The sequence below is a fragment of the Triturus cristatus genome, chromosome 7 (genome assembly GCF_964204655.1).
Source record: "Triturus cristatus chromosome 7, aTriCri1.1, whole genome shotgun sequence".
Classification (NCBI taxonomy): domain Eukaryota; kingdom Metazoa; phylum Chordata; class Amphibia; order Caudata; family Salamandridae; genus Triturus; species Triturus cristatus.
In genome coordinates this window covers 99,014,801-99,042,714 of record NC_140590.1, presented here as the reverse complement: position 1 = coordinate 99,042,714, position 27,914 = coordinate 99,014,801, and the positions used below count along the sequence as shown (strand labels likewise).

The 27,914-nt window shown below is 44.4% G+C and overlaps 1 protein-coding gene across 1 annotated transcript in view; it reads left to right on the top strand.

Annotated features, from left to right (window-relative positions):
- Positions 1–27,914, top strand: part of LOC146808916 (ly6/PLAUR domain-containing protein 3-like) — a 279,643-nt gene that overhangs the window by 85,503 nt on the left and 166,226 nt on the right. The window contains exon 2 of the mRNA XM_085614253.1: positions 19,338–19,469. Coding sequence (XP_085470379.1) covers positions 19,338–19,469 — 132 coding nt within the window. The remainder of the gene's footprint in view (positions 1–19,337; positions 19,470–27,914) is intronic.

Here is a 27,914-nt window from a genome sequence, read left to right as displayed (position 1 = left end):
TGGTCAGAAGAGATTGGCAGCCTGAGTTCATCATGGAGTGCCCTAAGGGGGAAGATGTAATTTTACCAGCTTTCTCCAACCTTGTTGCAGAGCCGCTTAAAAATTCATACGCACAGGAGTGGGAGTTAGCACTAGCTCCCGCACTTTACCGAAATCATGTAGGGTGGGATGCTGAGTCCCCTCACCATTAAATCCCAATAAAATCTACTCTTACTCCATGGAGGCAGCACCCAATAAAACATGACACAAAGAAACAAGTCAGGGAGATCTTAGATAAACTTGAGTACCAAGGTGTGATTAAAAATGGCACCTCTTCCTTGAATAATCCTTTGTTTCCTGTAATGAAACCAGACAATTCATACTGTCTACTTTAAGACTACTGGCATTTGAACACATGCACACGGACATTTCCAGTAGAAAATGCACACAGTGGCGCATTAATTTATAACATTGTGCAGAAAAAATACAAAACAACACTAGATATCTCAAATTAGTTTTCTGCCAAAATATAGTGCCTGGAAGCAGATATTTGACAGCATTCTCGGCTCTAGGCACTCAACGCCAGTTCTGTAGACGCCCTAAGGCAGAGGTCTTCAAACTTTTGGATACCGAGACCCCCCTGTCAACATTATGAGGCGTAAGGACCCCCTCCTGACAAAAATGTCTAAACCTGTTGACTAAATTGCGTGGGATGAAAATGTAAATGAGGTTATGTGATGCCGCGTATTTTGGGATAGCATTGCTTCATTATTTTGATATTTGTTACACACAGTAACGCTGAGGAAAGATTTCACCCAATCAGTACCCATTTATAACCAAAATACAGCAATTATCATCAGAAAGATTTCAAGTCAACCTTTGTGAAGGGCCTTCCACTCTGCAGCAATACGTGCTGCCACATTAGAAGCTCACCTGGCCCAGACCGGAAGAAGCAGGGGTCCCTTAAAACCCTGGCGGTTTTGTGTAGAGTTAAGCCGTTTACCCATGCAGCTTTCCTCTCACCCCCTCCCTTCCATCCCTCTCTCCTCTCCTAACCCCGGATCCCTCTCTCACTTTGCAGGTCATTTTCTTTCACCCCTTTTTACAACTTCTGAACTCTCCCCATTCAACCTCTCACTTCACCTTTAATCACCTCTTGCCATTCTGTCCTTTCACTGCCCTCATCTCTAACAGTCTCTCACATTTATCTCATGGCCTCTCTGGCCCTGTCACCTCCCGTGCCCCTCAGCACTTCTCATTCACCTCGTCTCTTCATTCAAATTTTTGTCTATTTGTATCTTACACCTCTCCAGTCCCCCATTCCTCTTTCACATCTCCCCTTTGTTCTAACAGAAGCCCTCACCTTTGGATCACACTCACTTCTTGCGTGTCCACACTTCTCTTCGGCAATTCACATTTCTCCTCATCCCTGACCTCTTCAATCAAATTCTCTCACTCCCTTGCTGTCCTCTCTCATTTTGGGTGCGGATGCAAGTTCAGAATGGGATGAATGAATGTATGATTACTGATGGGCTTGTTTGAGTGAGTTGCATATTGAGTAGTGAGGGGGACAGGTGAGTGAAGTGTCACATGAGTGCAGGATGAGTAGTGTACTCGTGTGACTGCAGGTTGAGGTATAGTGTGAGCAGGACAAGTGCATTTTGAGTGCAGAGTGATCACTGAGTGCAAGGTGAGCGGGTGAATGGTGCAAGTGCATGGTGATCAGTGTGAATGCATTGTGATCACTGTGAGTGCAAGGTGAGCGTGACAATAAAGGGCGAGAATGAGGAATGAGTTGTCTGAATGCAGGGTGCATTCCCAGACCCATGAAGTAACTCAGCATGTTATTGACGGGGGCGTAGACTTTAAGATCTAAGTTAAACTATTGCGGCATTAATCGGGGATGGAGGGTGAAGGAAATAAATAATGTTCTGATCCTGCAACAAACTTCCAGTCCTATGGTTAGGGTTACCAGCAGATTATTTTGATGGCCCGGTCGGTACAAAAAAAAGCAGTCACCTAAAGCGGTATTTTCAGCGCTTATCTGTGCATACTTCCCAGGGCCGGCTTTAGTGCTGGTGGTGCCCTGTGCGACAATGTTTGTTGGTGCCCCCCCAATGACCACCCCCACCACGGATTCTCTCACTAGCACCCTTTAACAGTGACCAAGTCTCCATAACCCCACACTCTCAGATGCATTGAATTAGTTATATAGTGCCACTCATACCAGTGTAGGGTGTCCGAGCACTTTGCATCACACACACATTACACAGAGACAATCAATCATAAGTGTGTAAATCAGTGTATAGGAAATGTTACATAAGCCAAAGGACTAAAAGTATAGGAGTCACATGTCATCCATGCTGGTAGGCAGTATAGTTCAAGAGTGCTTGGTGTGGATAAGCACAAACTCAGAGTCGAAAAAGAAACAGCATAGTTGGGAGTTTCCTTTAATAATAAGAATTGATTTCTAGCCAAATTAACCCTATTTGCAACATTAATCAATGGTCTAATAATGTATTCTTTGTAGTGTGCATGCTGTTCTAGGATGAAAGTTAATAGCTCACTATTCTATATTAGGACTTTAAGTTATAAATTGCAAGTAACAAAAGGATGTCTCTTTTGAAAGCAGTAACCTGCTGATCTCTTCACACCATACGCACTCTGTAATCTACTTGGTACACGTTCTTTGCAGCAGGCATATTAACCCTCTGCACTAACTTCACCTAAGTCAAAACCTCAACTATACAAAATGCTGATCTCTCTCCAGGAAGATAATTAATCACACGAGTTATCTTGACATTTATGTGAGGCCTGGTAATTGCCGGGGAAAGAAACGCTGCAGCAGGTGCTTCAAAAGCACAATAAACTTTCACACACGGCGCCCCCAGGAAGCCAACTTTGTATTCCTTTCCATGAAATGCATTCTCACACTACGGCAGTGAATGTAAAATCCAAATGTAAGGAATAGGCACAGTGGGGACCCAGGGGGTACTGGAACCAGCAAAAAAACCTAAGCCTCTGTAACCAGTTTACAAAGGCATGCTAAAATGCAAATGGTCTTTAAAGACCTGTGAAAAAACACGGTGCCGGAGATAGGAATCCAGACACTTCCCAGCTGAGCCCCCAGCAGCTCAAGTTTCACTGCAGCAGCCCAGGCTGAGACACAGGACGGGGGAAGTGTGGGGGGGGCTGAAGCCCTTAGGCCTGGGCAGAAGTGTGACTGGGAAGGCGCGACCCCCTTTGCATCACTCCACGGCCCCCCTGGGGGTCGCGTCCCACAGTTTGAAGACCCCTGCCCTAAGGGTATAAGAATTTGGCAGAACATACATTCTGGATTATGCTGAAAGAGTTAAACCTTTCTATAACCTAATCAGACCTGATTTTTCAGTCCAAAGACAGAAGTCTGTTGCACTGTGTCTTATTCAGGAAGATCATTTGATGTGGAAGGAAGAATGCTCTAAATAAGGCGTCAGAGCCCTGAACTTGCCAATCTTTAGTCCCCCAGACAGATTTTGTGTCTATAGTGCCCCTCCAAAAGTCAAGAACATGTAAAGACAGTTGGGAAATAAAGGAAGCAGAGTATATCTGCTTAGTGTTAGTGAGTATATTTTTCTTTGTAGGTGTAGGTGGACGCCTATAATAATAAGCTGTGGTTTGAAGTGTTAAACCCAGAAATATAAGCAAACGTTTGTGCAAATGTTGTTGAACTACCTTTCGCCGATGTTGGGCAATGTTCCTATTGATGGCAAGTAAAAACATTACATGGGATACTTGCTTTGTGCAAAAAATGGTGACCATAGTGTTGGTAACAGAACATGTTGCTAAAATTAGATGTAACATCATATATTTAATCATTTGAAAATGCAGTTTATTGTTCTAAATCAAACAACATAGGGGCATATTATCAAGCCAGGCGATAAAATTATCGCCGCTTTAGCTGCAGAAAACTGCCGCTAAAACGGCGATAATGGGCTTGATAATATGCTCTATGGAATTCCTATTGAAGCCCATGTTAGATGTGAATGACATCTAACATAGGCTTCAAATGGAATTCCATAGAGCATATTATCAAGCCCATTATCGCCGTTTTAGCGGCAGTTTTCTGCCGCTAAAGCGGCGATAATTTTATCGCCTGGCTTGATAATATGCCCCATAGTGTGCACAGTTCAATATCCCAATCATCAGAGAGAGTACTAGAGGTTATGATATCACTAAGTAAATTTTGAATAAATGAGGTATTCTTAAAAGTTCAGTAGGACCATACACATCATAGTAAACCCTGTCCCATACTATTCGGTCAGGAACTAGAACTGCTGGAATCTTCACTAAGGACAGGTCCCTCAGTTCACAATGTGATGATGCATATGGTTTCAGCACCAAGTTTACATGTTGTACTGCAGAGCATTCTGGGAGGCAATGTCCATTCAGGGGCAAGAAAAAGACAGTCACTATACCAATCCAATGGACTAGGAACAGTAGACCAATTGCAATACAGAGCTGTAGCCAGGGAAAAACAAACTAAGGGGCAGATTTACAAGTGCCTTGCGCCTCTTTTACGCTGCCGTTGCGTCACTTTTGTGAAGCAGCGGCAGTGCAAAACCAGCACCAGGCTGCGGGGTATTTACAACGTGACGCATCTGGGAGATGCATCACGTTGTAAAGCCCTGTGCCAGAAGTAGGCGTTTCGGCGCAGGGGGGGGCATTCCGTCGCAGGAACGCCTCCTAAAAGTGGCTGAGTGAAATCTACAAGATTTCACTCAGTCACTTTTGAGCCCATGCTGCGTCAAAACCCTGTGCCAGCTTGAAGCAGGCGTAAGGATTGACACAGCATTGTAACGATTACGGCACAGATGCGTCACGCATCTGCCCGTTTTTGCCCCATGGTGCGCCGCATTGTAAATGCGGCGCATCCATGGTGGCGGAGCCGTGATGCACAATAACTGGCGCATCCCTGCTGATATGCAGGGATGCGCCAGTTATTGTAAATCTGCCCCTAAGTATTTTTCAGCCAAAGGTAAAAATCATGAATTCATTGTTTGTGAGGAATAGGCGGTGGTGGTAACTTGGGTTCACTTGGATACGATGAAAAACTGTAAAAAGCGATGAAATAGCCAGACACAGTTTGATCTATCTTTGGTAGCTCAGCAGGTTTTGTGGAACTTGCAGATGCCTCCTTTCAAGACATATTTCCATAGACAGCGGTATTAGGCCAAATTGAGATCTGTGTGTGATTTGTAGTTTGATGTTGCTCAGTCCCAACCAGTACAAGTTGCATTCCACTGATGTTAACTTCTTCACTTTGCAGAGTGGAGTCCTCAAATGTTATTAATCTTTCCATCTGAAGCTCCTATATGATAGCGAGAGGAGATCGGTGGCTACCCAGGAGCTGATGTAGCCTACAGTTGAGTATCTGCCACATAGTGTGGTTTGATCAGATCAATTGAGACGAATCTCTAATCTTTGCAGCCGGCAAGGGGCATAAGAAGTACTGTTTTTGTTCCTTCTATAGCCAAGATAGGAACTCTGTAAGATGGCCTGAATTCTTCTTTGTCCACTATCTTTTCTCTGACCAGGTCCCCAATATTCGGGACCCAGGCAGGTCTTGCCTGAACAGTTTTCACTTCTCCAGTGGCGGTGCATTTTACTTGGACATTGCATTGTAATACCCGGAATTCATTGAGTTTCTATAAAACAGCCAAACGGTCATTGATGTCAAATGGTTTTTCATCTGCCACTCTGCTGCCACAATCGAGGTCTGGTTCCCAAAGTCTTATCCCGAACGGGACTTCATATGGAGTATGGCCCCCTAGGGATTTTCTTGGCATGTTGTTAGGTGCCCTGCGGATCCCATATAGGTGATTGACCAAACTGCCACCCAAGCCTAACATCCTAGCTGTTAAGCATTGCTTTAAGTTCCAGTTTATTCTCTCCATGATCAAATTTCCCTCAGGATGATATGGGGAGAAGTACCAGAATGCTACACCCAAACTTCCCAAGGCTTTCTTGTAAGCACGTGAGCTTAACGCAGGGCCATGGTCCGAATGTAATATGCCAATTGCGTATTTGCCTAGGAAGACTCGTAAATCCCTTTTAACAGTTCGGGCATCAGCCGAGCGCAGATGCCAAACCCACAGGAATCTAGAGCATGAATCCACTGCCACCAAGATGTACTTGTTAGCCCGTCAGATTGTAAGGGGTGGCAGTGGTCCAAATCGACACTTGTAAGGGGTCTGTCTGATATCAGTAGTGGTGTTTGAGGTGGGTGTGCTACGGTGGCACCTTTCATCTGCTGACAGATCCTTGGTCTAGGTCCACTCCCTCCCCGCAGCTCCACTGTGCCACCTCTTGCCTCCAGACCCGACCTCCTCCTTGGTTGCTGCTTTCCACTACTGCGCCTGCTGCCCGCTCCAACTGGGACCAGACTGCCTGCAATCACTGTAACGTTTTTCGGACGGTTTTTTTCTTAATTTTTCCCTGTTGTGCCATTGTTATTGTGCCCATCTGTGTCTTGCTCTAATTCCACCACTGTTTTTATTTTCTCGTGCCTGCCTGTTTCTTTCGCCTTTTGCCGCTGCTGCCCCTGCGGCCCCTTCCCCCCAGAATTCCTCCGCTCCCTCCTCCCAGCCTCTCCTCTCTCCCACCTCTCCTACTTAATGGCGGCTGCTGCGGGGGAGCACGAGTAAGACCTCCGACACTCGGTCTAGGTCCACTCTCTCCCCGGGGCTCCGCTGTGCCATCTCTTACCTCCAGACCCTGACCTCCTCCTTGGGAGGTTTGAGGCTGCTGCCCGCTCCTGCTCCTGCTGCCCACTCCAACTGGGATCAGACTGCCTGCAACCACCGTAACCTTTCTCAGCCATTTTTTTCTTAATTTTTCCCTGTTGTGCCACTGTTATTGTGCCCATCTGTGTCTTGCTGTAATTCCACCACTGTTTTTATTTTCTCCTGCCTGCCTCTTCCATTCGCCTTTTGCCGCTGCTGCCCCTGCGGCCCCTCCCCCCTGGAATTCCCCCCCGAAATTCCCACCCCTCCTGCCTTCCAATCTCTCCTCCCTCCCACCTCCCCTACTTAATGGCGGCCACTGCGCGGTCGCGTTGCCGGCGCACCGAAGTCACGCCAGAGGCAAGCCTATCTGCGCCTGTCCATGACCCGACCGCGGCCAGCACCAGGAACCCTGGACCTCCCACTACCTAAGTGTGCAGAAGTCAGACCGCTGCTCAAGAAGCCCACAGCTAACCCCACCGACCTCAAGAACTATCGGCCCATCTCCCTCCTCCTCTTCCAGCCAAAGTTGCAAAGAAAACAGTCAACAGGAAACTGACACGATTCATTGAAGAGAACGCCGTCCTCGACCCGTCCCAATCCGGATTCCGAAGCAACCACAGCACAGAGACCGCCCTACTCGCTGCCACAGACGACATCCGCACCCTCCTGGACCAAGGCCATATCGCCGCCCTCATCCTATTTGACGTATCAGTGGCCTTTGACACCTTCTCCCACCGCACACTAGTCGCCAGACTACATGACGCAGGCATACAAGGAACAGCCCTGGACTGGATCCAATCATCCCTCACCAGAAGAAGCCTCAGGACCTGGCTCTTCAGCTAAACAGATCTGCAGAACCCCCCCTTCAGTGCCTTGAGACCCTCACGGATGAGTAGCGCACTTACAATTCCCTGATTGATTGATTGATTTATGGAGGACAAAACCCTTTGTCTGGTTAGCAAGACCTGGCCTCCAATAACGCTGCCTTAGTAGTGAAACAGTTGCAGCAATACCAGCATGTGCTGAACCCAGACCCTCGTGTGCAGCTAGAATTAATCCTAATCTGCTATCCATGTTTGGTGTTACTCTATCACCCACTCCTGGAATTTGAGCATATAGAATATTTTGCCCATCTAACTCGTAGTAGTACTAGAGTGGAAAACCTTTTGGCAAGGCTGAGATGTTGTGCGTGGCATTTACACCTATATGTTATTCATCCGTCCATCTTCGTGCTGAAACGGATGATTGCAGCATTAGTCCGCACTGTCACCTTGGCGGCTTCATCAGCCAATCAATTCCCTTCAACGTGCACGCCAACATGCTGATGACTCAATTTTTGAATTACATAAACCTGTGGCAAGCATTCTCTCAGCTTTGCCACCTGTTTCAAAAGCAGCTTATGCTTTATTGTGCAACCGTTGGAATCTCTAAACCCAGTCTGGCTCAAATAGTGAAGATATTCATTGTATGACTGGACACAATATAACGAATCACACACAATCAGTGTGGGGAATCCCCGATCCGTATGTTGTAGTGCCAGTATCAGGGCTTTTAGTTCTACCAGCTGCGTGGTACAGTCCCCTAGGGATTGATGGTTTGTTTTATCAGATCGGAACTATCCGTCATGCATGCACCCTTTAACGAATACGCAAGCCACAGAGTATTGCTATTTCATTCCTATGGCGTGCTGAGCAGATCTGTCAGTATAAAGGATCCATTCATACTGATCGGGAGGCAGGCATTTGGGAGAGGATATTCTTGTTTGTACTGGAGAAATGCTTGTGTTTTCAGTGTAGGATCATACCTGTAATCTACATCTGTTGCAGGGAGAGTATTAGTCCATTGTTTCCATCGTGGGTGCAGTGATTTGCGTTTGGAACGCTTGCTTTGGTAACAGTCTCTAAGGTTGGTACTAGAGTCACAACTATTATGCGTTTCCCCTGTGCTAGAGTTCTTTCTCTCACTAGAGCAGCTTGTACTGCTGTCAGTACCTTTTCCGTAGATGCAAAATGCATTTCAGCTTTTGTGTACAAATGCGATTTATATGCTATGGGTACCATTTCGCCTTCATTGAAGGTGATGTAAGTGTACCCTGATTGGCCCGCGACTACAGGGATCACCAAATTTGTGCTATTTACACATGCGTGTAAGTGTTTGGAAGCTATCAAGTCAGCTTGTACAGAACTGAGAATTTCTGTGTGTTCCTGATCAAGCCAAGATCAAGGATTTGAACACATCTAAGATTCCATCACCTACACACTTAGCAAAATTATTCACTACACAGTGAGGATACATTAGATGCCATGCTACAAAATGGTTCTTACAATTCATCAGACCCCAATTGGAAGGGATGGTTGGTTACAGGATTATGGGGTACCTCCAAAGGGTTTCGTATCCATAGACCTGATCAGCGCTATGTACAATCAGAAAACTCGGGTGGTGACATCTTACAGTGTTGGGAAGTTATGCCTAGAGTGGCTAAAGGCCTCAACACTGTCCCAAGTGAAACAACAATAATCCCTTTACTCAGATGACATAGATTTATCAAGTTTTCGTTAGGTCCCCAGAAGCTATGCAAAAAGTGCTTCTTGTATACTATTTACAATGAGCTATGGACCATCTCACAACAGGAGGCTGCTGGGAGACAACGTGAAATAGACAGGATTGACCTTGAAAAGGCTTCGGCTGTTGTCAACAGTGGTCTGTTTTCACTGGGAAATATTGTGTCTTCTGCAATAGATATAATGGACAGGATTTGTCAATTCTACAACATGGACAATCGCAATTGCAGTCCATCACATTATTAAGCTCGATGTTACAATCATAACGTTCTGGCCACATGCCCTGGTGTTATATCAGCAGCACTACTCTGTTCTCAGTCTACAGTCTAACGGAAGGACAGATTGTTATGGCAAGCAGAGATGCAAAATATACCATGTTATGCATTGAAAAATTGGACCAATTATCTTTCACTGTGGCTGAGTCGCCTTCCACAGAATGGTTGATCCATGGCTACATTACACATTCCAATTTCAATACTGTCTCAAATACCATCAGGTAGGCAGATATGAAGCTTTAGGGGAAGGGTACATACACGAGTACTGGGAATTACCATACAGATTTAGATTCAGGAATGGGGACACTGAAACCTTTCTCAGCGGTTCAAACTGTGAAAGTGCTTTACGTGGATCCTTAGTGTGAAAGGACATTTCGCTTCATGGGGCCTGTAATGCTTCAGTTGCGGTTATTCACCCGGTGTTTCTGGCTGCTCTCGAATGGGAGCTATTTGATGCTGAATGATCAAGGCTGTTGTGGTATGGTCCCAGGCATCGCATATCTGGTCACAGTAAGTTCCAGGTTTACTTGTTGTGTGCAGGTATTGTTTCCACCATTAGGGAGGCAAAGCTATGGCCTTCATTGAATATTTTTTTCATACTGTTTGATTCTTTTAGCAGACTGAAAGCAATGTTTTTTCAGAAAGATGTGGTCTTAACCTCAGCCCGAGAGACGTTTGATCTCTAGGTTGCAAGGTCTTCATTTGAGATACAGGCACTAGTCTGTAAAAACTTCCCGTTTCATTTCAGGAAAATGGTTCATCGTATCTTTAACATGTCTGATGTGAGGGGGATCATGCACCAATTTAAACGTATAGGTTCTGGACTGTTGAGCACCTTTCAGACAATCTTCAGAGTCATTCCAGCATTCATACACTCGGTATTGGGAAGCATTTTTGGAGGGCTTTCGCTGATCCTACTAATTGTAGTGGGTATTCTGGTTTTCGTTTTCCGGCTTTGCAATGGACACCCCAGTTCATCAAAAGACGGAAAAGGCACTGCTGTGCTCCATCTGGGCATACCTCGGCTTCGAGAGCTAAGTGAGCATTGGTTCCTATCGTTCAGACCAGTCTGGTTTTACCGCATCTTGCCTGTGTTCTGCTGCCTATCCTGCGGATATGAATGCATGTTTTTTTTTTACCGAGTTTTATATAGCACAAACTTGATCCGAATTGGGTATCAGAGCGCTTTACATAGCACCAGTTGTGTTACATGAGGACACATTAATTTTTTGTAAGGCATGGGGAGATTAAGTGATTTGCCCAGAATCACAGGATGTTCAGCGTCATTGCTGGGACTCAAATCCAGTTCCCCAGATTCAAGGTCGACAGCCCTAGCTGTTAGGCCAACTCCTCTCTCCATCTTGTGTCTGACCCTTCCATCGGTTGGGCCACCGAACATAGGCTTACTACTGGACCCCTTAAAGGCCCACATGTATTGGTGTCCTCAGCGTATTCCCATGAGGATGACGGCAATCTTAGAGCCTCCACGGGATGATTCAGCTCCTGGCGGAACAGACAATGGCTCTACAACAGACTCAAAGGTGTCAAGTGCTTCCTCAGTGGCTGCTGTGAGAACAGGAGAAGATCACCTTTGCTCCATTGACCTGATACAAGAGGTGTTACAGGGACCGTCGACTGCGAATGCGAGCGACAATGATGTCGCATCTCCATGTGCTGGGAACAATTTGGCCTCTTTCCAAAACAAGCCAAATTGGTATGAGAAACATCATTTTATTTTATTTTTCTTCTGCTCTCACTGAGGTGCCATGGCTTTTGATGTTCTCAGTTAGTCTAATCATATATTGATTCTTTAGTGGACTTGTAGAGCTTTTGAAATTTTAATAGCATCTTTTTTCCATTTTTACATATAACATGTTTTTAGACACTGGCTTTAAGACAATGTTTTTATGCTTTTTAGCAGGCTTATTTTAGCATTAGTTGTACTTGTCGACCTTCAGATGAGGAGTGGGAGTTATGTTTCCTAACCTAGGCCTAAGTAGCAAAGCAGCATTTTACCTACACTTGTCCTACCTTACTCTCCATAAGGGTTCTAGCAATTACCCTTTACCCAGTTGTGGATTTGCCTCTTAGGAGTACGCAAAGATTACTGCTTCCATATATGCCTGCATATATTTATTGCTTTAGCACCGTGGTGGAAATGTACCTACTGTTCACTCTTTTGGTGCTTGTAATCTCTTACATTTGCTTCTATCGATTGATTGTTGCAGTAAACATATTTTATACTAGAATGGCGCTGGTTCAATAAAAGGATTATTGAAAACGTCCCCAATGTTTATTCTGTGTATCTCTCCGAGACTAAGTGAGCATGATTGACAGAACGAAACGTACTGTACTGTTTCTATGATTCCTGAAAGGTCAAGGGTTGTCATATTCAATGGTTGCCAGAAACTATTTGTTTCTTGGTAGGCTTTGGGGGCTTATAGTGGCACTGTGAGCTAGCTGGTCCTTAGGCTGACATATCCTGTGGGAGTGTCTGGAACCAGTCTAGATACCAATCCCTTAGTTTATGTTGTCAAACAAATGCGCAGATCCTATGTATTTTTAGGAACTACACAACAACTTGACTGCTTGATAAAATATAGCAATCATCGGTGTTCAGTGGATTTCCTAGAGATTTTTGCAACTGGGCCTCTGCACCTGATGCACCATTCAAATCATGACTCTAGTGCCTGCACGGTAATTGCACTAGGCTGCTTGTCTAGTAGGTAAATATAGCTATAATTGGTGTTGATTGGGTTTACTAGTGCTTTTGGCCCCTGTGCCACTGCACCCGCTGCATCATGCAAATCATGGTCATAGTGCCTGCACTTGTGGCTCCTTGTTAAGTAATAAAATATAGCAATAATCATTATTCAGTGGGTTTCCTAGACCTTTTCAAATCATGACACTTGTGCCTGCAAGGTAATTGTACGGGTGACTGCTTGTTTAGCAGTAACATACAAAAATAATTGGTTTTCAGTGGGTTTCCGAGACCTTTCTGCTCCTGTGCCACTGCATCTGCTGCCCCATGCAAATCATACCCCTAATGCCTGCAAGGTAAATGCATTTGTGACTGCTTGTTTACTAGTAAAAGATAGCAATAATTGGTGTTCAGTGGGTTTCTGAGACCTTGGCCCGTATGCCACTGCATCTGCTGCCCCATGCAAATCATACCCCTAATGCCTCCAAGGTAACTGAACTTGTGACTGCCTGTTTACTAGCAAAAGATAGCAATAATCAGTGTTCAGTGGGTTTCCTAGACTTTTTCAAATCATGACCCTAGTGCCTGCAATGTAATTGCAGTTGTGACTGCTTTTTTAGTAGTAAAATATAGCAAAAATCATGCTGCACCATTCAAATCATGGTCCTAGTGCCTGCAAGTTGATTGCCCTTAATAGCTTGTTTTGCAGTAAAATATATAATTGCCAGTGTTTAGTGGGTTTCCTAGAGCTTTCGGCACCTGTGGCACTACACCTTCTGCACCATTCAAATCATGGCCCTGGAGCCTGTTAGGTAATTGCATGTGTGACTGCTTATTTAGCAGTAAAATATAGCGATGATCAGTGTTCAATGGGTTTCATAACGATGTTGGTCCCTGTACCATTGCGCCAGCTGCACCATTCAAATCATAACCCTACTGCCTGCAAGATTACTGCACTTGTAACTTCTTGTTTAGTAGTAAAATATAGCAATAATTGGTGCTCCGTAAGGGGCATATTTACAACGAAGTGGCAGAGCGCAGCACTAGCCTCCTTGGCTTAATGCCACGCTCCACCACTTCAGAAACGCAGGGCTGCACCATATTTACAACAAAATGGTGCATTCCTGTTTTTTTTTGTCTGTGCTGTCTCTAAATTTAGCAGCCTGGCGCCAACGCAGGCACCCTTGCTGCAAGGTGCCCCTCCCTGCACAGAAACAATCTTTAAATGCTGTTTTGCAACTGCTGTTTGTGCTGCTTAATGCAGCACACATATAAGTTGCAAAAAGTCATTTTGGGGGATTTTTTATGTGCAGGAATGGTCACCTCCCCACACATAAACAATCAATGGTCTTTTGCTGTTTCTATATGTGCATCACAATGCAGCACACTTAGAAACAGCAAAACGAGGAGAAATGCTTTATTTCTCCTCGTTTTGCCTGTTTAAGACCAGGTTTTCCGTGGCCATAATTTTGTCGCTGTCTCTTATTTACGCCACCTTTGTATATAGGGGGCAGCATAAAAATCAGTGGGTGTTGCAGTGGAACGCCCACTGCTAGACTCATTGACCTCCCCTTTCACACTAAGTACAGCTTGAAAGGGTGTCTTATTTACAATGCAGCATTAAGGGCCTCATGTAGGAAGCTAAATACCGGTCGGTAACGGCCGATTTTCGGTAATTATACCGTTACCGACCGGTATTTTGGCTTTTGAGATGTAGGGGGAGAATTTCATGATTCGGTATTTACCGAATCGGTAAAATTACCGAATCGGTAATATTACCGATTCGGTAAATTTACCGATTCGGTAAATACCGAATCATGAAATGAGATGTAGGGGGAGTGTGTGGTGGGTGTGGGGATTCGTTATTTACCACCAACTAAAGGTTGGTGGTAAATGACGAATAGGTGAAAAAAAGCATTTTTGTGCACGTTTAAGTGTGCAATGTGGCAGACATACATGCCCTTAGGGCATGTATGTGCGCCACATGTGCACACATGGCCAAATCAGGGGTGCAACAGGGTGTCAATGTGACACCCTGCCACTCTTGCATGTGCTCCCCCAGTACCGAATCGGTATTTACCGATTCGGTAATGAGGCATACCTTCCCATCAATGGGAAGGTATGCCTCATTACCGAATCGGTAAATACCGATTCGGTAATTACCGAATTTTTCCGATTCGGTAATATTTACCGACACATTACCTACATTGCATTTACCACTTCATAAATACCGAATCGGTATGATTCGGTATTTATGAAGTGGTAAATGCCAGCCCACCTACATAAGGCCCTAAGCCACGTTAAGTGGCTTAACGCTGCCTTGTAAATAAGGCAACGCCCATATCGCCACCGGAACATCATAACATAACACTTGTACTGATCACCAAAGGGTCTCAAAGCGCTGAACAACAGATGTTTATTATCACCCAACTCAATGGTACTCATTTTATTTACCTCAGATGGATGAAAGGCTGAGTGGACCCACTGGGATTTGAACCTGTGACCATGAGGTTAAACATTGACCACTGCAGTGGATGCATTAGTCCACTAAGCCACCAGACCCGGCATAATCATAAACACAAACGTTTTCCTAAGAATTGTTTTCAATCTTCTCCACATCTCCAAAATGAGTTGCGACGTTTGATCTCGGTCTTTGAATGGCCAGCAAATGTGATAAGTGCAAAATTTACAGGCCTGTTTATTACAAAAAAACAGTTTGTGGACGAATGCTGTAAACATGACTTTGGCATGGGAAGGTACGAACCCGAGCTGTAGAGCCTAAAACAAATAAAGCCAGCAAATGAAAAGCAAGCACTGGGCAGAATGCATTCCCAGGTCAACTTTCTGAAACTGCCCACGATGTCTTTTGCAAACCCAACAGCTGCACAGTCTAGTGGGCTGAGACCTAAAAAGGACAACTTCACGAAGAACAGTTTCAAACGGATACAATTTGGTCTACTGTAAAATCGCGGTCAGATAAACAAATGCCACTACAAAAGGACTTTACAACACCATTAGTAGGAGATAGAAACGAATAAAGCAGTAGCGGCTAGTGTGCCGTCAGAGTGGTGAGGCAGGTTGCAAAGGGTGGGACGACGGACAAAGAAAACAAAAACAAAAGTAAAAACTTACCTGTCTCATCGTGCATCCCAAAACTCCGTTCTTCTGTTTCCTCCTCGCTGCAACACAGGCTCCCAGCCTCCCATCAGCCAAACCTGACGCTGGTCTAATGCATGAGAGCAGCTTCAGGATTGGCCTGAGTGCCCTTGATTGGCGCTCCCAGGGAGACTGGGAGACTGTGGCTGCTGTATCCAACTCGACAATGCAGCTGGGGTTGGACACAGCTTCACTGCGCATGACGCTTTGGCCGGCCTGAGAAGGCCAGCCAAACCGCCATGCGCACTGAATCATAGTCCTAACCACTCTCCCTCCTGCCTTGCCTCACAATGGCCCCGCCCCAACCCTCATTCAATGGAAGAAAAAGAAAGCGATAATAGACACATTTTATTATTGTTTTATTTTTCTAATTTTGAGGCTAGTAGGGGGCACGACACTGCTCTGCCATAGCATAAGTGCCGCCCCTCTAATAAAGATGAAATGTGGCCTTTGATCAACATGGAATAGCTGGGACAAAGTGTCCTGCTATAACATCAGACTCAAAACACTAAGGGGCTTATTTATGAGCGCCAGCGTCACTTTTGCTCCACCGTTGAGTCACTTTTTGTGACGCAGCAGAGGCGTAAAATATGCGGCAAGTTGCGCCATATTTATGAAGTGATGCATCTAGGCAGATGCGTCCTTTCGGAAACAGCTGCGCTACATTATACCTGGTGCAGGTATAATGTATGCAGTGTGAGCATTCCCCGCAAGAAAGGGTCATGGGAGTGGCGCAGTGAAATCTATAAGATTTCACTGCGCCACTTCTAGGACGCCAGTGAGTCAAAACCTTACGCCTGCCTCATGACAGGTGTAAGGGTGACGCACGCCCTTTCACATTGGGCTTGCCTCATGTGAAAGGACACACTGCTGGAGTTGCATCTGTTTTCAGACACACCCCAGCAATGCGCCACTTTTGCGCCAGCAGATACGTCAGTAATACTGAAGTATCTGTCATTCCTTCAACATGATGCGTCCATCATGTCACGAGGAGGGCGCACTGAGAAGTGTTGCATCGCTGCTTTCACGCAGCAATGGTAGACTTCTCATAAATGAGGCCCTGAGGGGCTTATTTATGAGCCCCTGCATCACTATTGTGCCGCTGTTGCTTTACTTTTTGTGACGCAGCGGTGGCGTAAAATATTCACCATGTTTCACCATATTTATGAAGTGACGCATCTAGGCAGATGCTTCACTAATTAAACCTCTGAACTACATTATACCTGCGTCAGGTATAATATATGCAGGGTTGGCGTTCCCCCGCAAGAAAAGGTCATACGAGTGGCGCAGCTACATCTATAAGATTTCACTGCACCACTTCTAGGACCCCAATGCGTTAAAACCTTACGCCTGCCTCATGGCAGACATAAGGGTGATGCAGGCCCTTTCACATGGGGCTTTCCCCATGTGAAAAGACACATTGCTGGAGTTGTGTCTGTGTTTCAGACACACCCCAGCAATGCACCAATTTTGCGCTGACAGAAACGTCATTAATACTGACGTATCTGTGATTCCTTGTGACATGATGCGTCATACAGTAAATATGATGCATCCATCATGTCTCAAGGAGGGCACACTGAGAAGTGTTGCATCCCTGGCTATAAGATCTTTAAAATAAGCATATTAAACATATATATGTTTTTAGATAAGGTTTTGGTTAACAGCCCAGCAATGCACCAATTTTGCGCTGACAGAAACGTCATTAATACTGACATATCTGTCATTCCTTGTGACATGATGCGTCATACAGTAAATATGATGCATCCATCATGTCTCAAGGAGGGCACACTGAGAAGTGTTGCATCCCTGGCTATAAGCCCCTTAAAATAAGCATATTAAACATATATATATTTTTAGATAAGATTTTGGTTAACAGCAGACCTAAAATTAGGCCCCAGCACTGTGGAGAGTGTACTCCTAGGAGTGCACCCAAAAAATTAACAGGAGTATCAGAGGGCTCGGTCCCATTTAATAGATCCCTAGTGGGCCCTTTGGATATACTCCTGTTACCATCATTAGCTGCACTTCTAGGACACAGCTTACCGCATTCCTTCCATATTCACACCAGGCAGTCACTGAGTTCTTCTTCCATATTAGCACTAGTGATGAACAGTTCACAGGCAATGGATTTCCATATTAATGTTGACTGATCAGAGGCAGTGGTTCCCCTGTATAAACACTAAGGGGGCCCTCCGGACAGGCAGTGGGCACCTGCACCTTAGGTGCCTATTCTTCAAAAGGTGGTTTCCCTTAACCTATGGGGAACAATGATCATATGGAGGTGTTCTACCATATTAACACTTGGAGCAGACTGTGTACTACTGATTCCTCTCCAGATAAACATTAGGAGTGCACTGATCAACATGAGTTATGTTCCTACTAGTCGAGCCCTATCTACAGGAGCTAGTTGTGCAAATTAACAATATGGACACACAGATCAAAGAGAGTTCTTCTCCTCATATTAACACAAGCACTCTTCACATGAGGTGGTTCTCCAGAGAGGGATGGACTGTTCAGAGAAGATTGTCATTAATAAGCAAAATTCATGGGTGGTGCTTCTCTATTTTATAACCATTGGGACACTCAACACAAGGAGTAAGTCTTCCCTATTCAGATTTAGGAATCGCTGTACAGAAAAGGTGATTCTCACTGTTAGACCTGCCATCTTAGGAGTGGTCTTCCCCCAAATATTTTGCCTTCCCCCGTCCTGCTCTCTTCTTGAAATATAGTAAAATTAGTTTACACCCGATTGGCACATTCTTTTTTCTTATAAGTCCCTAGTAAAGTGGTACTACATGTACCCAGGGCCTATTAACTTAAATGCTACTAGTATACCTGCAGCACTCAATGTTACCTACTAAAGTAGCCCTTTAAAACTAGTCTCAGGCCTGCCATTGCAGCCTATAGTGCAGTTTTAAACTGCCATTTTGAGCTGGCAAAATAAACCTGGAAGGCCTAAACCTCCTTTTTAATAGATATACATCACCCCTAAAGTAGGCCCTAAACAGCCAACAGGGTTTGGTGCATTGTATTTAAAAAACTAGAGTATGTGTTTGTAGGTTCAACATGTCCTAGTAGTGGAAAACACTGAAATGCATGTTTCACTATGTTAAGGCCTAACTATTCCATAATTTAACATTGGGTTACCTAATTACATTTAATAAGTGCTAACATGGTAGAAATATCATGTTTGGTCTCAAACAAATTATAATTAAAAACCCTAATTTATGATAAAGTTAGATTTTAAGTCACAGTTCTGAAAATGCCACTTTCAGAAAATGTGCATTTACTTGGTCTAACCATTTAGTGCCTACTGGCAGTGTCCTCTGTCACATGACCCTCCTGTAAGGCTTTGTGTATTCCTCCCAGAAAGGGGACAGTAGGGCTTAGGTGTGGGCAGGATGGGCCATCCTACCAGATTGGAGGGGAGAGTTTCCTTGGCCCACTTGCATTTCTATAGTGGCTGCCTCCAGCATACGCACAAAAACCTAACACTAGTTGTGTGCGACCCTAGAGTTCTTGGAGCCTTGAAAGGGTAAGGGAGGAACTTTCCCGAACCAGATATGGGGGTAGCCTAAACATTTTCAACACTTCAAAGGCTGGCATCAGGTGTAACTATTGCACTCTCAGACCAACTCTTCAGTACAATTCTGAAGTTGGTGTGGGATTTTTCTTGTGTTGTGTTTTCACTCCATTATTTTTTCAGTGCTGCATAAATTCTTAACACAGTGCCTCTAAGTTAAGCCTGATTGATTTTGTGCTAAGATACCAGTGGGTTAACCATAGTTAATGTAGTGACTTTAGGGGTTCACAGTGACATGAACTGTGGTTGTTGCTTGAGAAGGATTTACACCCCCTTAACCTAACTTCTTACATTCACATTTCACTTTTCTTTCAGGGGTTGCCAGCCTCCGTTGCTTTTCCTGCAAGGATTTTAATGATGGAGGATGTGCAGCTGACCGTATTAAGATAGAGGAGTGTACCCCACCACGGAACGTCTGCCTGGATGCCATCACTATTGTAACCATAGGTAGGGTAAACGCAATAATTTTCAAGTTCACTCTACGAATAGTGACTCGCATATGCTGTCATAACTTATATATTTTCTACTGTCTTCTCATAAATCTGTGCAATAATGGACTTAATGCTGGGAACTGTGTATGACCTTATTTCTTCAAATGTTGCTAAAGTACCATCTATTTGTATAATGCTTGAATGTAAGAATATTAAGGTTAAAAATATCTTGGGGGCAACTTATCACCTAAAAAACTAAGAGTAAGTGACAATAAATAAGTATAGATTTACGATCTTTACTCCTAATCTTAGTACCTCAAAAAAATTAATATATATATATATATATATATATATATATATATATATATATATATATATATATATTAATCAACAAACACAGGTCCACCAGCCGTTGCACCTCAACTCCACGGGTGCTTGCTCAGCGCATGGGGGTTTGCGCAATTAGATTCCATACCACAGGTTCTCTCGTCAAAAGAGCCTTTTCAACAGAGCGCACTCGTGAGCCATCTGCGTTTTACAAGCAAATTTCCAATTTATTAGCGTCCTTTACTGCATTCAAGTCGACAAACGCGTTTCGGCGTGACCGCCTTCGTCAATGTCTACTCGAAAACTTCACAATCTGAATTTTAAATAAAGTTGTGCCATACAATTCATAAAAATAGAAAGTGATTTGTGATTCTAAAAAATAAAAGAAAGCACAAAGATATGCAGGCAGAACTATCGTTACTGTGGCAGCCATCTTAGAAGAGTCATTCTGACTTGGTTTCCACCTAATGGATCAAACCAATACATTCCATCTTATCAAAACTTCCATTGTTAACATATAGTAAAACATCATTTTCTGCTTATCTATATATGATAATTCATCCTCTTACAGTATATTACTTTCCGCATTAAATAAGCAGAACGTGGCAATTACTTCCGCATCTCAGAACTCTATGTTCCAACATTATTTTCGGCCATCTGATTTTATTACGCCCTGTATGGGCCAACTATTGATCAAATTTGTCTGCATAACTCTATTTCTATGTTCAAAGGGCATAAGCATTAATAACCCTAAAAACAGATTTCATCTCATTGACAGTCCCATATGTATACATATCCGTATTATTTCCATATCCTTTTACCCACTGCTTTGCTTGGAATTAATCATTAAATAGCTAAACCTGGATTTTAGTCATTTTAACTGGTAAGATCAAAGTAATATACTGTAAGAGGATGAATTATCATATATAGATAAGCAGAAAATGATGTTTTACAATATGTTAATAATGGCAGTTTTGATAAGATGGAATGTATTGGTTTGATCCATTAGGTGGAAACCAAGTCAGAATGACTCTTGTAAGATGGCCGCCACAGTAACGATAGTTCTGCCTGCATATCTTTGTGCTTTCTTTTATTTTTTAGAATCACGAATCACTTTCTATTTTTATGAATTGTATGGCACAACTTTATTTAAAATTCACATTGTGAAGTTTTCGAGTAGACACTGACGAAGGCGGTCACGCCGAAACGCTTTTGTCGACTTGAATGCAGTAAAGGACGCTAATAAATTGGAAATTTGCTTGTAAAACGCAGATGGCTCACGAGTGCGCTCTGTTGAAAAGGCTCTTTTGACGAGTACGGTATGGTACGCGCACGGTGAAAAACCTTAATAAAAAAAAAAAAAATACATAACTTAGCATTTAAAAAACCGTACAAATTCACTGAAAAAACCATAGGTTTCACACACGTTATAGTTAGGAATTAGCATTTAAAAAACCTTGCAAATTCACTTAAAAAAACATAGGTTTCACACATGTTATAGTTAGCTGAACATTTCAATTGTGAAAAACCATTGAAATTCCCCCGTTATAGTTAGTGCAGGCAACTATAACTCACGCGACCGCAATCCTCTGCTGATGAAGTCAGATATTACATCACTGATGACATATGTGTCTTTCTGAAAAAAAAATATTTGTAATATATGTATAGCTAAAAATTAATGGAAGAAGACATGGGTAAATAAGTGTCTAAATACAGTGATGTATTATCTGACGTCATCAGCAGAGGATTGCGGTCGCGTGAGTTATAGCTGCCTGCACTAACTATAACGGGGGAATTTCAATGGTTTTTCACGAGTGAAATGTCCAGCTAACTATAACATGTGTGAAACCTATGGTTTTTTAAGTGAATATATACCTCTTCCCACACTATTAGCGGAGCACTCGCAGGCAGGTGCAGACATTACGGGTGTGGAGTCCGCTAAAAATATCTCGCTCGGTTCCTCTTTCTTCTTTATCAAAAAGGAGTGTCGCACTCTCGGGGCGTTATAAACACACTTTATTCAAAATAGCCATGGTCATTTGGCTATGTTGAATAAAGTGTGTTTATAACGTCCCGAGAGTGCGACACTCCTTTTTGATAAAGAAGAAAGAGGAACCGAGCGAGATATATATGTATATATATATATATTCACTGAAAAAAACATAGGTTTCAGGGGCGTTATAGTTAGCTGGACTTTTCACTCTTACAAAACCATTGAAATTCCACCGTTATAGTTAGTTCAGCTAACTATAACTCGCGCGCCCGCAATGCACTGCTGATGACGTCACATATTACATCACTCATGACATGGTCAGTGACATCACTCATGACATCACTGATGACATCTCAAATGACATCACTGATGACATCATCTTTGTGATAGAGTGGCAGACCTCCTCTCCCCCTAATATAACCTTTGATACACACATTCAAAAATAGAAACTAAAATTTTCAAAACAATGGACATACCAATATCAGTTACAACAACCTATTCAGTAATTCTAAGATCCACATACACATCCACTCATTCACCAACAGTCCTATATACAGTCACTCATACATGTACTCACTCATCATATGTACTCATACACTTATACATCCTGTTACACAACGCCACTCATCCATAGAGTTACTCACACACATAGTCACTCATGCTAATAAAGAATCAAACATCCATTTACTTGCATATACAGTTATACACACACCACCACACTTACTTCTACAGAAACTTACACATACTTAGTCTTTTAAACAATCACTTATATAAACACATACTTATTCATACAGGAACTCTTTCAATCTCTCACTCTCACATATACTCACTTATATACACCAATAGTCACATATACTAGTTTAAAACATATGTAGTTACTCATAAAGACACTATTGAGACAGTCATTCACTCACTAACACACCCATGCACACACTCATCCACCAATACAGTCCTGCACACATGCTGTCTTCAACACATACAAACAGTGAGTCACTCATTCATGCACTTATGCACTACGTAATACCCCCACCGAACCATACAGACACTCAGACACTCATTCTGATACTCAAAAAACCAACTAATAACCTATATAGACACTCATGTAGCTACTCACCAACCCATGCAGCCACTTATACACAAAGTGAGAGACTGATACAGATATTTACATATTTAAACATTACTCACTAAGCCATGTATTCACTAAGATACACTTTATCAGTCAGTTATACAATCTATTTTTCAAAAACAAATCATCCATTTAGACACTTATATACCCATTTATTCTTCCATCGACCTTGAGATATACATATATAAAACATATGTAATTTTCAGAAAAACACACATTCACTGGATGATGTCATCAGTGATGTCATCAGTGATGTCATTTGAGATGTCATCAGTGATGTCATCAGTGATGTCATGAGTGATGTCACTGACCATGTCATGAGTGATGTAATATGTGACGTCATCAGCAGTGCATTGCGGGCGCGCGAGTTATAGTTAGCTGAACTAACTATAACGGGGGAATTTCAATGGTTTTGTACGAGTGAAAAGTCCAGCTAACTATAACGCCCCTGAAACCTATGGTTTTTTCAGTGAATTTCTAAGGTTTTTTAAATGCTAATTCCTAACTATAACGTGCCTGAAACCTATGGTTTTTTCAGTGAATTTCAAAGGTTTTTTAAATGCTAATTTCTAACTATGGCTACAGAGATAGGACATGTGAAGAAAGAAGAAAAAACGCACAGAAAGAAAAAAAAGTAATGCAGAAAGAAGCAACAGAAGTCCTCAAAGACGAAGAAAAGTGCAGGAAGAAGGATAACCTGCAGAAAGAACAAACAGAAGAACAGAAAGAAGCCTTGTTGCAAAATCATCCTGTACCCTCAACTTTTTCAGACGGATACTGGTGTTAACTGAGTCTGACTAACCAGTCCTAGAGCCAGTGCTATGTTAAAAGACACTCAGAATACAGTGAAAACACCTACATACACTAGGTAACACTATGCGTTGGGGTCCCCCTGTGATCAGCATGACCTCCTCTGTAAGCCCCTAGTATATAATAGGGCAGGTGATTAAAACTACCTCTTAAAACGCGCCACAGGGCGTGTTTGCACATGTCATCTCAGGCCCCGTCCCCTCACTTCCCCACTGTGTAAACACGCCCTATGGCCGTTTTAAGTTGGAAGATTAAGTCCCCTTGAATCCTGAGGGTCCCTAGGGTCCAACTAGACCACTAGGTACCTCCAGTAAGCGCCACAGAGCTGCGTTGCAGAGAGATGTAAAAAGGGGCACGGCCTAGACCACCTCTCTGTAACGCAGCGCAGTGGCGCTTACTGGAAGCACCTGGTGGGCTAGTTGGCCCCCAGGGGCACTCAGGATTGAAGGGGAATTATTTCCCCAACTTAAAACGCGCCACAGGGCGTGTTTGCACACGTTAACTCAGGCCCCGTCCCCTCCCTTCACCACTGTGTAAACACGCTATGTGGCCGTTTTTAGTTGGGAGATTAAGTTCATTTGAATCCTGAGCGTCCCTAGGGTCCAACTAGCCCACTAGGTACCTCCAGTAAGCGCCACAGAGCTGCATTGCAGAGAGGTGTAAAAAGGGGCACGGCCTGCACCACCTCTCTGCAACTCAGAGCAGTGGCGCTTACTGGAAGCCCCTGGTGGGCTAGTTGGCCCCCAGGGTCCCTCAGGATTGAAAGGGAATTATTTCCCCAACTTAAAACGTGCCACAGGGCGTGTTTGCACATGTCACCTCAGGCCCCGTCCCCTCCCTTCACCACTGTGTACACGCGCCCTGTGGCCGTTCTAAGTTGAGAGATTAAGTCCCCTTGAATCCTAAGGGTCCCTAGGGTCAAACTAGCCCACTAAGTACCTCCAGTAAGCGCCACAGAGCTGCGTTGCATAGAGGTGTAAAAAGGGGCGTGGCCTCAGAACACCTGTCTGCCACGCAGCTCCCAGGCGCATACTGGAGATACCTGTTGGGCTAGTTGGCCCTCAGGGACCTCAGTATTGAAGGGGAATTAATTCCCCAACTTATAACTGGCCAGGGGGTGCATTTGCAGAGTGCTGCTAGGAGGGGGCGTGGCCTCTGGCGCAATGCCGGTCTTTTATTTATTTTTTTAAGAAGGAGGGCTGTGTGGCCCCCCTTCTTTTTCTAATTTACTGGCCCTGGGGACCCCATCCTCCAGGGCCTGCACCCTAATTTTTTTGTTTAAAAAAAAAAATGTGGCCCTCCCAAGGCCTTAATCAGCCCCGGGGACCCCAACCCCCGGGTCAAGGCCTTTTTGTTTTTTTATTCTTTAGGAGGGGGCTGCGTTGCCCCCCTCCTCAGGCCACTTATGGCCCCGGGGACCCCATCCCCCAGGGCCGGCCTTTGTTTTTTATTATTTTAAAAAAATATATATTTATAGAAACACTTAGGACATGCTGGACAAACCGTATGTACCTATCACCATGACGATTTGCGTGATAATCATTAAAAGGCAACTATGCATAGAATTAATCCACATGGAATGTATTTACACCGCTAGTGAAGCTCTGACGTGACTGACGCCCTACCGTGCCTAATCCCGGCGCCCCCGCCGGTGGGTACTCTCCAAGTAGACACCCTTGTCGTTTATTTATACAAACATGGGTAGCTATTGACGGGCACATTTAATATACACGCACACCAAGCCATTCAAAGGGGATTCCACAAAAATTCGACCAAACTATGCAAGAAACCCCCCTCACGGTTAATAAAACACACATCCACCGCCGGATGTGTAATACTTTTTATTTTACTCTCTGGAAAGGAGACGAACCTCACTTGAGAGTCACAGTGTGCTCCTGGCTGAGCCCAATGCTGTGTTACACCCACCAGTGCCTGCCGAGTGCCTCACACCTCTGTGTTGTATTCCACCAGCTAGTGCGTATGCTATGACACTCTCTAGCCCATGTGCACTGTAACACCACCCTGTGAATATGTCGTGCCACACTTGCCTTCGCACGGGTTATATTGCCCCATCTAATGTGCCTTCCTCGATGCCTATGTTATAACGCACAGCGCTATGCCATACATATTACAATCTGGGATCCATATCTTTGTCACAGTGCATATGCAACGTTACACTCCCCAGCACATATTTTATATTACAACTTTAGAGACTAGTTAGGTTACACAACACTGCCCTGTGCATATTACACTCCAAGGCGCATATCGCATAGCACGAGCTAGTGCCTGTGCTATCTCGCGCTCTCCAATGAATCTGTCATTGCCCACAATGTATTGCATATTATATTTCACGCCCCGGTTCATCTTATATCACACTTTTTGGTGCATAGTTTATACCATATACTATATCTAGTTTTCATTTTCAATCGTGCTCTCAGGACTATGTTCTATATAACACTGCGTCCACCTACCCTTTTCACGGACATTACATTTTGCGATGGGGGGGTGGAGGGTCAGGGGGAGTTTCTGCCAAGTGAGCCCGGAGTCACAGTCACAAACGTCCTCTTCTTCCTGAATAAAAGTGAGATTATGCTGCATACTTGTTCATATTTTAAGTAGTTAGCACAGACACACATTTTAAAAACAATAAAGTTCCTAATACCCACCTTCTCTGAACAGTTAGCTTGCTGCCCCATCAACCTCCTCCCTATCCTCTGCTGTCTGAATCCATGGACTAGCCTCCTCCCTGCCATGCATGGTCTGATGTGCTGCCACTGCCCTCCATTTAGCATGATGTACCAGTCCACTCCTCCTGCCCTCCATTGCCCAATTCTATGGCCCATCATTGACCTCCTGCTTAGCCTCTGTGCTTAGCTTGCTGCCCCTATTCTCCTTCCCCCTGCCATCCGATGTCTTTGTGCATGCCCCAGCTCCATCCCATGGACCTGCCACTCCTATCTACTCTGCGTGTTCTGTTGAGCTGCCACTTCCCTCCCACCTGCCTAGCATTGTCAGATGACTGTAACCTGTCCCTGCCACCTCAACCCTGCCTGTCCACATGCCATGCCCCTATCCCCTTCCTCCTGTCCTCCATGGTCCATTTTACTGCCACACCCTTCTGCCCTCCCTGGTCTGTTGTGCTGCAACTGCTCCTCCTGCCTGCCCCGTGCGGTCTGTTGTGAGGCCCCTTCCCCTGAACTCTCTTGTCTGTGCCCAGGTCCTGACCCTCCCTTCTATCTTCCATGGTCCTTTGTGCATGCCCCTGCACCCTCCTTCTTGCCCATCATAGCCATTGTGCTGCCACTAACCCTCCTGCTTGACATGCATGGTCTTCTGTGCTGCCATGGCCCCTCCCACCTTCCCTGTGTGGTCAGCTAGCTGCCCCTGCCCCCTCCCGCCTTCCCTCCATGGTCTGTGTGTATGACATCATAGTCTCATTGTTGCTCTCCATGGTGTGTCTTGTTTCTAGTGCCCATACTGCCTGACCTCCATGGTCATCTTGCTGCTCCTGCCCTGCCCCCTTGCCCCAGCCCTCTTTTTCCATGTGCAGACCCCTATTCCCTCCCTCCTGGCTTGCCTGTTCCATTGTAATACCCCTGATCCGTCCCTCCTGCCCTTTATGGTCTGTTATGCTGCAGCTTTCTCTCCTGTCTGTCCATTATGGTCAGCTAGCTACCATTGCCTCTTTCCCCTCTGTTCTCTGTTGTCCATGTGCATGGCCCTGTCCCTCCCTATTGCTTTCCATGGATTGTTGTGCTGCACTCCCTGATGCCTGCCCTGTAGGGTCAGTTTGGTGCACCTCTCCATGTCCCTCCTGTCCTCTGTTATCCGAGTCCATGTCCCTACCCCAATTCCTCCTGCCTACCATGATCCAATGTACCATACTTGCAAACATTTTGAACTTGGTAAGAGGGAGATTTTGAATAAAAACTGGCGTTTTGATTTTCTCTTTTGAGTTACATTAAAAAAGAGGAGATTGTAGACAGGAGACAGATCAAGTAAAGCCCATTTGAGCTTAAAAACATTGGACGTTTCCTGGCTGAAACGGGTCTGTTGGCATGTATGGTTGTACTACCACTGCCTCTTCCTTCTGCCCACAATGGTCTATTATATTGCCACAGCCTCTCTTGCCAGTCCTGTATTGTTGGTTTGTTGCCCCTGCCCCCCTTTCCACTGCCCTCCATAGTCTGTTGTGCTGCCACTGC